Source organism: Microcaecilia unicolor, chromosome 1 (assembly GCF_901765095.1).
Source record: "Microcaecilia unicolor chromosome 1, aMicUni1.1, whole genome shotgun sequence".
Classification (NCBI taxonomy): domain Eukaryota; kingdom Metazoa; phylum Chordata; class Amphibia; order Gymnophiona; family Siphonopidae; genus Microcaecilia; species Microcaecilia unicolor.
This window is the reverse complement of record NC_044031.1, coordinates 495,017,882-495,030,692: the sequence shown is the minus strand read 5'-3', so window position 1 is coordinate 495,030,692 and position 12,811 is coordinate 495,017,882. Positions and strand designations below refer to the sequence as shown.

Here is a 12,811-nt window from a genome sequence, read left to right as displayed (position 1 = left end):
GATTTGGTTTTTATCCAGACAATTGTGTGACAATTTTTTTTTCATACAGAGCCATTTTTGGTTTATTTTGTATAAGGGAGACAGTTTTTCTAGAAATGAAAAGTATTTTGGACACATGGGACCAAATTCTATAATCGACACCGAAAGATAACACGCTAAGCACTATTCTATAAACAGCACTGAAAGTTAGGCACTTTTTGTAGAATACACTTATCACCAGGATCGGTGCCTAACTTTAGAAATGAGGATTTACACGAAGTAAATCCTGGTGTAAATTTTGGCATCTAAATTAGGGGTGGATCCCCTTAATTCTATAATAGTGCGCATAAATTATAGGAAAGCCCCTAATCTGCCCATGATCCTCCTATGGCCTCACCCCTTTTTTAGAGCCACGTGTAAAATTTATGCTAGGATCCCCGTGACTAAAAATGCATGTGTAAATTTCAATTAATTCCAATTAGTGCTGAAATGATTAGCACTCTATTGGTGCTAATTGGGTCGTTAATTAAATTGGGCACGTGCCCAAATTTGTGCATGCAATTTTAAGTGCATTTATACAATTTCAGGGTTGGTAACAGAACCAAAAAGGGTTGAGTTAGCTTAAGATTTCAACCTTGGCTGCTGTCTGTGCATGCCTCATTCATTCATGATTCAATCATCTCTTTATAAAAAATCTGTTTTAGTCAACAGCTCATGGCCAATGACTCACATAGAAAATCTGACAGTAAAATTTCAAGATTTGACAATACCCAGTAAACATGCAGGTTACATCCTTTGCTGTGTATTTAGCATCCAACATTCCCCTCTACACCCATTGCATGCCTATCTATCCCAAACATCGGGAGGCCTAAGCAAATGTTGAAGACCAGGCCTTGGTTTCTGAAGCTCGATCCCCACTTCCTACCTTTCCACACCTACTGCTCCTCCCCCTGCCTTTTCAGTTCCCTACTGCGTTTCAGTCTTCTGCAGATCCACTTTCCCATCCCTTGTCCTCCCCTTTAAAAACAGAGTGTGCTAGTGTCGCATCAAAAACTCTAATCTATTCAAAGTGCAGAGTCTCTCACATTTATTTACCTCATAACTGATCGGAAAAGACTAGCATCCGGACATTTTTCTATGGAATTCAAATCTGTACACTTTAGAGTGTGAGAGCGATGTTTGAACCATTCAGTGTGTAATCGATTTCCTTATGCAGCACCTTGTGTTTCAAACAGTTGATCTGAGACTCGTATTAGGAAATGTTGAAGAGGTTAGGGCTATTCAGCTTGGAAAAGAGAGGGCTGAGGTGGGTGGGGAATATGATTGAGGTCTACAAAACCCTGAGTGATGTAGAACAGGTAAAAGTGAATCAATTTTCCACTCTTTGAAAAAGTACAAAGACCATGGGACACTCAATGAAATTACATGGAAATACTTTAAAAATAAATAGGAGGAAATATTTTTTTCACTCAAAGGATAGTTAAGCACTGGAACTCGTTGCTGGAGGATGTGGTAACAGCTGTTTCTGAACACTACAACATATAGAGAACCATACAGGTCCACTTATCACTTCAAAAAAAGGGGGGGAAAGGACCTCGGATATCGCAAGATGTTATAACATCCACTTTGCTTTGTGGCTACACAACACATCTTTAGCGGCAACTCAATCATTGGTCAAAAAAACCCCAACACAAAAAATCTTTCATAATATCACTGTTCATGCAATTTCATTGTACAATACTTGCGTGGTTCTCTCTGTGTTGTAGCTTTATGCTAGTTGGATTGAGAGAACTTTTGTTTTTCCATTTTTTGCCAGTTAAGTGTTCTTATGGAGGAACAATCAGAACAGTGGATAACAAATGAGCTGGACTGCCATACTTTCTTAGATTTGGGGAGTATCTGCGTAATGGGAATTCAGATAAAAAGGAACACTACTGGACATGGAAATAGATGTGGATTTGTTAGAGTGGCATGTTAGTTAAAGTAGTATCCAAAAATGAACATGATTATCTTGTTTAAATGTTATTTTATCTGTGTTCTGAATATAATTTCTGGCTTGTGAATTTGTTTATTAGATTCTTGATATACTGCCTATCTGTAGTGAAACCAAGTTTACATATTACATACTTCCTCTGTCTCTAATGGACTCACATTCTAAGTTTTGTACCTGAGACCCTGGTTTACTAAGGACCCTGTTTACTAAGGTGCGCTAGCATTTTTAGCGCACGCTAAAATGTAGCATGCGCTAATGCTAGAGACACCCATATATTTCTATGGGTGTCTCTAGCATTAGCACACACTAAAAATGCTAGCACGCCAAGTTACTTATTGATATATACTTGGGGGGGGGGGGTTCTTTACTGGGGGGGGGAACTCTTGTTAAAATAATGAAGCTTGACAATTTCTCTTACATTGTGCTGTCCAGGATATGTTATTCATTTGTATTATCTGTTTATTTCATTCATTGTCCCCTGGCTTCTACAAAAAAAAAAAAACTCTAGCACGCCTACAGCACGGCTTAGTAAACAGGGCCCTGAGTGACTTGCTCAGCATCATAAGGAACCACAGTAGGAACTGAACCGAGTTCCCCTGGCTGTCAGCCCCCACTGCACTAATCATTAGGCTGGTATGTCAAATCATTGCAAATAAATAAAATATCCAAGAGCATGCTTTATACTTGTTTATAAATTTGCACGCAGCATGGTACAGCACTGAAACATGCCGAGTAGATTAGAAATAGCAAAATACTTTGGTGTTAACTAATAACAGTTTTCTTGACAGTACAAGACTGGTTATATTGATGTAGTATATATTTTATTTGACAGCAGTTAGCCTGTTTTGTACAGATCAATGCACAAGACTCATGTTTTGGATAAGCTCTGTTCAAGTCAGTGCCTGAACAATTAACACCAGATTCTGCTGTTTGAAGACATGGTATTTGGCTTCTGTTATAGCATTAGGTTTCACTAATCAATTTGGCCAGTTCAGGCTTTGTGTCTGCATAGAGCAGCTTAGGTGACCCAGTACAGATGGGCCCTTTGAGGATCAGCTGTTGTACTCTGAAAAATGCTAATTACATTCCCTGAGTTGATGTCCAAGCTGTTAAAGTTACATAGTGATGTGCTTTTTAGTTTTAAACAATTTTATTGATGACCTATCACAGACAATACAATTTTCATACGCTATGTTCAAGATACATCAGGAAACAAATGAACAACTTGTAATCATAACATAGAAGTGCTGATAAAACAATTAGTGAGAACTTAATACTCTCTAACACAGATGAACAATGAAAACAATCCTTGCAGTCCATCACATTTTCTAGCCTGCTGTGTGAAAAAATATGTATTTTCTATACCCCCTGTTTCTTTTTTTTTTTTCTTTTTCTACAGACGAAGTCTGCAATCCAGTCATTAATAGACAAACACCAAAGAATACCAGGAAATATCTTTCAAGCTCTGCTAGAACGATTTCACAGAAGACAAAAAGAAAGCTAAAGTGCATTTTTCACAAATGTGAAGGGTTACTGTTTTAACCTGCATGTTAACGCAACTCCTGAACTGTAAATTTATACAAAAAGCCATCCCCATTACAGTATGATTCTTCAAAGGATTTGATTTTTTTTTCTGGTATTAGTAAAATGTAATCAAGATGCAGTGTTTTGTTTCCCAAATGCCTAGTATCTCTTAAATTGATAAATAGTAATAATAAATAAATCCATTTTAAAATAGCTTGCCCAGCACCTAAACATAAAGGTACGCTCTATATGTATCATCCTAGTTGAAGGTACTATGCTTTATAGACTGTTTTTCTTTTTCTGGTAAATAGAATATGTTTTATGCATGTCGTATTTTCAGACTGAAACCAATTTGCAGTATACAATCATTTTTGCCACTTTTTTGTAGGCTTCTTTGCATATTTGCACATTCTCATTTTCTAGGCATTAGCTCCACTGTTCTGAACCAGTGGATGTGGTCCCTTACTACCAGCAGGTGGAGGTACAGAAAAATTAATTCTGCCAGTGACATTACCAACATAAGCAGAGGTACTCCCTGGAACAATCCAGTATTTTTCCCTATCTTCAGCAGGTGTTACGTTATGCTGGCATTGCTCCTGTCCCTGGCCTAGCTCCCCACTCTGTTGGCCATGGCTGCCCAGTGTGGTTGAGCCTAATGACTGCTCCCAGGTTACAGTTTCAGGATTGTACCTGATTGAACTCAGAACAGTACATGAGACCCTGGTACTGCACTTCTTAGTACCACTGTGTAAGGCTTTGGCTCGGTCCTGCGGGGCATTGCCCGCAGGATGCGGGTCCCCATCCCACCATCCTTCTTGCCTGTTCACTCTGTTTGGGTGTACTCCCCACAGGTTCCCCCTACAGGTCCCAGGCTTTCCAAAAGTGCTCACTTTGGCAGCACATAATACCAAAAAAAAAATTAATTCATTCGACCTGGCTAGCTTCATGCCCTTTGTCAGAAGCTAATGCTATTTGTAAATTACTAAGTAGGAAATTTCCCTCTAGGCTTACCCAGAGAGTCAGGGACAGCAGAGATGCTGGAGCCCTGGGCCATGGTAGGCCGGGGCAGTCAGGTCAGCATGCATCTGCCATGGGGTAGGGCATGCAGGCAGCACATGCTACGCAGCCTTCAGAGCCAGCAGCTGAGCAGGGGTAATGAATTATTTTTATAGTGTATAACTGTGGCTCATTCAGTCTGTCTGCCTTTCTCTCAGTGTGCATTCTGCATTTGCTGTTCCCTTCCCTTCTTCAGCTCAAATAGATACATTGCTCTCAAACACTGTTCCTGCCAGGGCAATTTGACAGAATCCTCTCTTCTCTTACAATTCACTCAGACAGAGAGAGAGAAAAATTCCCTGGTCATGTGATGGGCTTTTTCATTCTTGTCCACTCTGGGTCCCTCAGCAGCGTGGTCTTGGTGGGGCCCCAGTGGATTTTTGGCTTCAGAGCTTGACCCAGTTGGTTAAGTAGGCCTTCACAGGGCCCCTCTTGGGGACCTAATCCTAGTCCTAACCCTCTTCTGGGTGGGGGGCCTATAGTGGCCCCAAGGGGATTGGCACTGTGGAATTGGTCTGGTCATTCTGAAGGATCTGGGTTCTTTGTAGGGAGAAGAGGAGGACTCGGAGGTCCTCTTGAGCTCCCAGTCCCACATGGACTCCATTTTCAAGGACCTTCCCTGTTGGGAGGCTACGGAGGAGTCCCATGGGTTCCGGCTCCTTTGTCATGAGGAGCTGTCTTGTCTCTTAGACGAGGTTCTGGATGCCTTGGCTATGCTTAAGCCTCTGCTTGATGAGGGTGGAGTGGGAGTCCCCGGATAGTCCCTTCGGATTCGCCGGGGCTCTTCCCGACCCCTTTGCCTTCATTCAGGAGGTTGTGAAGTGTTGGTTTTCTGAGGGTGGATGCCCTGGTTACGGCATTTATGTAGGTGACCGCTGTACTTGTCCAAGGGGGCTCGGCTTTCATGGAGCTCCATGAAAAGAATTGGAGCAGCAGTTCTACCTGGCTTTTTCAGTGGGGGTTCTAGCATTCAGGTTATTTGTGGCAGTTATGTAGCTCCATGCTTCATTGGTTCCATCAGTTGCTGGAGCCCCTGGAAATTTCTTGCCTGGAGTCCAGGACAGCCTACAGTATGTACAAAACAAATAGGGTAATACAGCATACATACAGAGTATACAAACAAAAAAAACAGACATTCAGAGAGATAAGAAGGCTTCTCACGGAGCTCTATCTTCCAACTGCGACTGTAACTCCTTTACAGACACGCTCACTTATGAGATATTTTCTAATCACCTGAGGCATCGGACCTAGACACATACTGCAGAACAAAGACCTTGACCCCTGAGGCAGGCGCTTTTTGCGCTGAAACAAGGTGCGTGCCAGGTCACTTGTCAAATAAAGAACCACTATTGTCTTAGTCTTGAAGGCCCAGTGTTACTTTTTTTCTTTGTTTGCAGCCTACGGTATGGTCAGTCTGGCTTCCTACTTAGTTGGCGGTATCAGGGGTTGCTGTTAATTATGGCTTCGCCATTAGGCATAGGTGCGACTTCCAAGAAGATTTTGAGTCAGCTGTCCTTATGGGTATGTGCTCTTTGGTGATGACTTGGAGAAGTTGGTGAAGAATATGGGGGAGCATGACTCTGTCTCCCTGAGCTGTGCAAGGGTGCGCAGCAATCCGCGGCTTCAAGGGGCAGGCCACTTCAGGTCCACTTGGCAACCTTCGGCCCAGATGGGGGCAGAGTAGGGCCTTCAAGCAGGGGTCCTTTTGAGGCCCCAAGCGAGCCAGACCCTCAGGTGGGACCACAGCCGCTTGGCCTGCCCGATGGGATTCCATTGGGCCCCTTGTTTCCAGTGGAAGGCAGGCTGTCTCTTCTACAATAAGTGGTTCCACATCACCTCTGATCATGGGGTTCTGGAGGTGGTTGAGAGTGGGTACTCCATGGAGTTTGCCCGTCCGGTTCTAGACGCCTTCATGACCTCTACCTGCAGCTCGGCTCTAAAGTTCCATTCTGTTGTTGTTACCTTTTAGCAGCTCTGTGATATAGGAGTGGTGGAACCAATTTTGCCAGCAAAGCATGGCTTGGACAGGTACTTCATCTATTTCATAGTCCTAAAGAGGGATGGTTCCTTTCCCCCCATCCTGGACTTCAAGGGGGTGGAAGCTTGTCTGTGACTCCAGCACTTCCAGATGGAATCACGTCTCTCAGTCATTGCCTCAGTCCAGCCGGGGAAGTTCTTGACTTCCCTGGACCTCAGGGAGGCCTACTTCCATTTCCCATTGTGGATCACCACAAGATATATCTGTGCTTCTGTGTGTTGAGGCGGCACTTTTAGCTTCAGGCCTTGCTCTTTGCCTGGGCTAAGGCACCCCACACATTTTCCAAGGTGATGGGGCTGGTGGCTGTGCACCTTCAGTGTCAGAGTATTTAGCTTCATCCCTGCCTGGACAACTGGCTGTTTCATGCTGACTTGGCTTCGGAAGTCAGGGTTGGTTTCTTTGCAGGTCATTTCCCTCCTAGAATCCATGGGCTGGGTAGTGATCCAGCCCACGAGGTATTGGCCCTGTCTCAATCCCTGAAGTATCTTTGGGTCTGCTTCAACACAGCCAGACGGAAGGTTTTTCTTCTGGAGGAGCAGGCAGAGAAGCTCCAGGCATACTTGCACCGGTTGTTCGATCTCCCGAAGCCCACAGTTTGGGATTATTTGCAGCTCTTGGGCTCCATGGCTGCTACTCTGTAGGTAGTGCCGTGGGAGAGGGCTCACATGCATCTACTACAGCAAGGCCTGTTGTCCCAGTGGGTGCTGCCCTTTCAGGACTTACATCGTTCTCTCCTGCTGACACCCAGGACAAGGATAAGTTTAGCCTGGTAGGACAGTCTGGTGATCCTTTTTAGATGGATCCCTCTGGATCCTCCTTAGCTGGTTACCATGGTTTAGAGACTCCTTGATTACGGATCTCACTGTCTTGGGCATGTGGCACAGGGCACCTAGTCAAGCCAAGAGGCATCTTGGTCCATCAGCTTCCGGGAGACCCATGTGGCCCATCTGGCTCTGCAGGAGTTTCAGCCGCTCCTGGAAGTGAAGCGGTTAGAGTGCAGTCGGACAACTCCATGGCATTGGTGTACATCAACAAGCAAAGCAGAACCAGGAGTCTGGCAGTGGCCCTGGAGCCGGAAAGTCTCTGTTAGTGGGCAGAGACTCATTTTCAGGCACTCTCAGCGTCCCGATTGCAGGCAAAGACAGTGTACAGGTGGATTTTCTCAGTCGTGGTCTCCTGGATCCAGGAGAACAGGAGCTGAGGCTTCAGGCTTTCCAGCTCCTTGTGGACCACTGGGGGCTTCCTCAGTTCGGCTTGATGGTGTCCAGAGCCAATGTGAAGGTGAAGTGCTTTTCAGTCGCTAGTGGGACCCAGCCTGTAACGGGATAGGTGCCCTGGTACAGCCTTGACCAGTAGTGGACCCACCATGAGTCTTCTTCTATGGCCTCTCATTGGTTACTTGTTGCACAGGGTTGCATGTCATCCTCATTTAATCTTGCTGGTGGCGTCAGATTTTCCTTGCAGACCTTGATATGCAGATCTCCAGCATCTGCTGGTGGAGGACCCGCTTCCTTTACCCAGGGGTTGGAGTTTGCTCCAGCAAGGGCCAGTAGAAATGGAGGATCCAAATCTCTTTTGGCTTTCAGTATGGACATTAAGAGGTTACAATTAGAGAAGTGTTGGGTTTCCTTTGCAGTGCGTTCTACCCTGCTTCACTCCAGGAAGTTCTCTACATCCCTGGCTTATGTCGGGGTCTGGCGTGTGTTGAATCCTGGTGTAGGGAACGGTCCCCATCTCTGGAGGGCTCTGGTTCCCGATGTTTTGGGTTTTCTCCAACAGGGACTGGAACAGCGGATGGCCTTGAGCTCCCTGAGGGTCCAGCTGTTTGAGGAAGAAGAGCATCTCTCTGGCTTTGCTTAAAGAGGTAGATTGGTTTCTGAAGGGGCTTCTTGGGACCTCAATCTGATCTTCCAGGTGCTGTCCGAGGCTCTGTTTTAGCCCTTGTGCTTGGCTTCCAGCAAGGATATTACCCTCAAGATGGTGCTTTTGGTGGCCATCACCTCTGCTAGGAGGGTTTCTGAATTGCAGGCCTTATCATGTCGGGATCCTTAGCTCGCCTTCTTGGAGGATTCCATGTCCTTGAGCACAGTACCATCCTTTCTTCCGAAGGTGGTGGCTCCATTCCATGTGAGGCAAACAAGCTAGAGTCCACATGCTGCACAAAGCTAACAAACAAAAACAGTGAAGTCAATGAAAATGGCTGGAGACCTTTTATAGGCAAATTCGCAACTGACTCAACATGGACCAGGGCCTGCGTCAGGAGTGAGTTGCTTTCACATAGAAAATAAGAGTCTAAAAATAGACAGAAACTATGTTTGGCGGGAGAATCACTTGACACATTACTTTCGTTTAGCTCCAGCAGCAGCTCTTGATACTGGTACCAGTTTTTGATTGTTTAGCCAAGAAAGGTTGTGTCTATTTTTAGACTCATATTTTCTATGTGAAAGCTACAGGCTCCTGACATAGTCCCTGTCGCTGAAACATGGTCCGTGTCAAGTCAGTTTGCAAATTTGACAATAAAAGGTCTCCAGCCATTCTCATCGACTTCGCTGTTTTCCTTTCCTTCCATTCCTTCCATTCCATGTGAATCAAGAGGTTTGTTTGCCTTCCATGGTGGTGCAGGGATCATTGCTGGAGGGTTGGAAGCTTCACAAGCTGAATGTCTAGAGGATGCTGTTTAAATATCTCAAGGAGACGAACAAGTTTCGTCTCTTGGACCACCTCTTTGTTCTTTTCCATGGCCCTCTGAAGGGCTAGGCAGCCTCAAAGGCCTCCATTGCGAGGTGGATTAAGGCAGCTATTGAATCTGCTTAATTAATTGTGAGGTGGATTAAGGCAGCTATTGGGCAAGAATCATCATCCATTGCCTCTGGGTTTCAAAGCCCACTCTACTAGGGTTTAGGCTGCTTCCTAGGCGGATGCCCAGGTAGCATCGCCAGAAGAGATTTGCAAGACCATCTTGGTCATTGCTTCATTCCTTTGCTAAACACTACAGATTGAATGTGCTGGCCAGAGCCCACTCGGACTTTGGCAGGGCTGTTGTTCGGGGAGGCTTTGTCTTCCCCCACCCAATAGATCTGCTTCGGTACAGATTAGTTCAGAACAGTGGAGTTAAGACTAAGAAAGGAGAAATTATGTCTTAGCTGATGATTTTCTTTTCCTTAGTCAGCAACACTGTTCTGAAGTCCCGCCCTTAGATGACCTCATCCCTGGGTTCTGGGTGTGCTCTTTGCTTTCTTTTCAGTGCTTAAAAAAAAAAAAGAGAAAAATTCTTCTTCTGATTGGCAGCCATATGGGTTCCCATGATATAGCTATATCCTGGTATATACAGGGTGGCGAGTACCACTCTATGGTGTTTTGCTTGCTTTATTATCATTGCAGCTGCAGTGGTTGATGGGGCATGGGAGCATTTTAAAGGGACCTTCTACTGCTTGGACTGGATTGTTCCAGGGAGCACCTCTGCTTATGCTGGTGATGCCATTGGCAGAATTCAGTTTTCTCTACCTCCACCTGCTGGTAGGAAGGGAATAACACTCATTGGTTCAGAATAGTGTCGCTGACTAAAGAAAATAAAATTATCAGGTAAGACATAATTTCTCCTTTATTTATAAAGCATTAGAGAGATACTCATGCAGATGATTCTGCAGTAGCATGCCAGTCACCCATATGACAATATAAAGCATATCTCCTTTTATTTCATGCACTTTATATGATATTCCCATTGGGGGTGGTGGTGGGGAGGGGCAGGATTTAGTACATTGCAGGAACAATAGCCTAATCATATTTAATGGAGCTCTGATTTATTCTCTATACACCAAATTAGCTCTGTGTGAATTTTCCAGAAATTGTGTAGCTTTATACAACATTAAGGCTAAATTTTCATGTTGTAGACTGATTGAATTATGATTCATTCTGATCAGAGAAATCCATATATAAAATATAAACTCATGATTGAATAATGGTTTTGATTATCTGACTTATCTGGCTATCTGAGATTTGGAATGACTTTTGGCAGCCATAAACTTGCTGGTTAGTGAACTAACAAATGACACAAAATGGCAAATTTCACTGGCTTGTTTCAATGTTTTTTGCTCCTGTGGATAGTTCAAATAATGCACTGTATGTTATGGGTCAGCTGCATAGCCAAAATTGGAAAAATCAAATACTCCTGCCGATATGAATCACCTCAGACTTTAGGAAATGGAAGGACAAAGCCTCAGAAAAACTTTAGGATCAAAACCTGCCAGTTCTTACTTTTCTATCATCAGCATAAAAAAAGTCCCTTTTTGCCTTTTTTTTTTTTTTTTTTTTTTTTCTTCTATATTTCTGTACTCAAAAACAAAAATGCCTGTGTGCTCAATTTGTTTTTTTAACTTCAGCACTTAGCTTAAAAACTCTCTTCACTTAGTTTAAAAAAAAACTTTTGAGCACATAAGCATTTTGGGGGATCTTTTACTAAAGAGTAAGACTAGAGTATGTTATCTGCAGCAGGGCCCATAGGAATAAAATGGGTTCTGTGGCAGATAACATGTGCTAACCTTTAGTAAAACACCACTTTTGTTTTTAAGTACACAAATATGGAATGAGAAAAAGGAAGATTTTTTTTTTTTTTTTAATGCCAACGATGGAAAAGTAAGAACTGGCAGGTTTTGATTCTGAAGCTTTTTCTGTAGGAATATTTGATTTTTTTTTCCCTATTTTGTTATCAACAGTACTCCAGTCCTAGATCATCAGTAGCATAGCGAGATACAGTTTTTAGGGGGTGGGGGCCACTAGGCACCCTATTTCCTCTTCTACCCCTCCCCCTCAATCCAAATTTAAGTTTTAATTTCCTTTGCTGGTGGAGATCCCCAAGCCCTGTCAGCTGAAGAAATTTCAAGCCGCCTACTGTCAGCAATGCATGTTGAGCTGCTGATGCAAGGCATGCACATTTTTCACAGAGAATGGAGCATAATTGAGCGCTGGTGTCAGCAGCTCAACGTGCTGCTGCTCCTGAATGCCAAGCTTTAGCTTTACTGACTTGGGGTGGCTGTAGATTTCTTCAGCTGGCGGGGCTTGAGGATCCTACTACCTACGCAAATGGTATGGGCTGTGCCTGCGGCAAAAGTAGAGAAGCCTAGGCCCACTTGTAGCTATGATCATGGTGTGGGTGGGAAAGGCTAGCATAGTGGCATAACCAGAATGTTGTGTATATATAATCTATTCAGTATATATACACAATGTAAACAAGGTTTCACATTTTAATGATAGTTCGTCACTGGTACTGATACAAATCCAGTGAAGTAGATTAAGGGAGACTATGGATGGACAGATTAGTAAACCTACTGAAACTAATAAATGCTTTCATTATAATGAAACATGCTTTACAAAGGCCAAAGAACCTGATCATGCTCATGGTTCAGCATTTGCTTTTGTAGCTCTCTGCAGATGTTAAAATATGATGTGCTGTACTTTAAATAAGCTTTACAGCATATCTGCATTGTATGATTATAGCACAGGTGGCAGTTCAGTGTTGTCCAGCTTCTCTAAAATCATTTGGATTCTTAGAACAAAATTCAGTGTATCTGCCTTGGATTAGTTTGTCTTAGCCTGGACAGTTCTGCAGACTGTATAGCAAAACTGTTTTACTAGAAAAGAAACATGTATATTTATATCCTGTCAAATGCATTTTCAAATATCTTGACATGCTTATATTTGTATATAATGTTCTTTTAGTAAAAGTATTAAATTAGGAGAGCGTCAACTTTCAAGTACAGTCTCTTCTACCCCTAAGCAATAAGAAATTTCTACTAGTTCTACGCCTTTACAGAAGGCTCTTGCATGTTATAAACATGCTTCTTGTATATTTTGTCTCTCTAAAATCGTGGCAAATAACATTTAATTGCAGATTGAGTTTCTTCATTTTCAATTCTGAGTCATTACTTTTTTGTGCTCTAAGACATTTATATTTGTGCATTGTTAATTGCATAATTATCATTTTAGTACACATCACTGCTTTACCATTTGTTGGACTTTCAAGATACAATGATATTACATTTTTATGGAAATAGAAATACATCTTGGGTCCTAATATTTGAATGGCCCAATTTAGTTAACATGGAAAGTTATATGGTAGATAAATATAGATATTTGTAGATAGATACACATACATAAGAGGGAATTCAATAAATGGTGCTGAAAAAATTCAGTGCTGAGCACTATTCTGTAATGGGTAAGCGCCT

General features: G+C 43.1%; 1 protein-coding gene across 2 annotated transcripts in view; it reads left to right on the top strand.

Annotated features, from left to right (window-relative positions):
• Positions 1-11,058, top strand: part of TMEM68 (transmembrane protein 68) — a 97,642-nt gene extending 86,584 nt beyond the window's left edge. For both annotated transcript variants that reach the window (XM_030214506.1, XM_030214498.1), the window contains one exon: positions 3,372-11,058. In XM_030214506.1, the coding sequence (XP_030070366.1) occupies positions 3,372-3,476 (105 nt within the window). In that variant the 3' untranslated portion in view covers positions 3,477-11,058. The remainder of the gene's footprint in view (positions 1-3,371) is intronic.
• Positions 11,059-12,811: the final 1,753 nt, after the last annotated feature.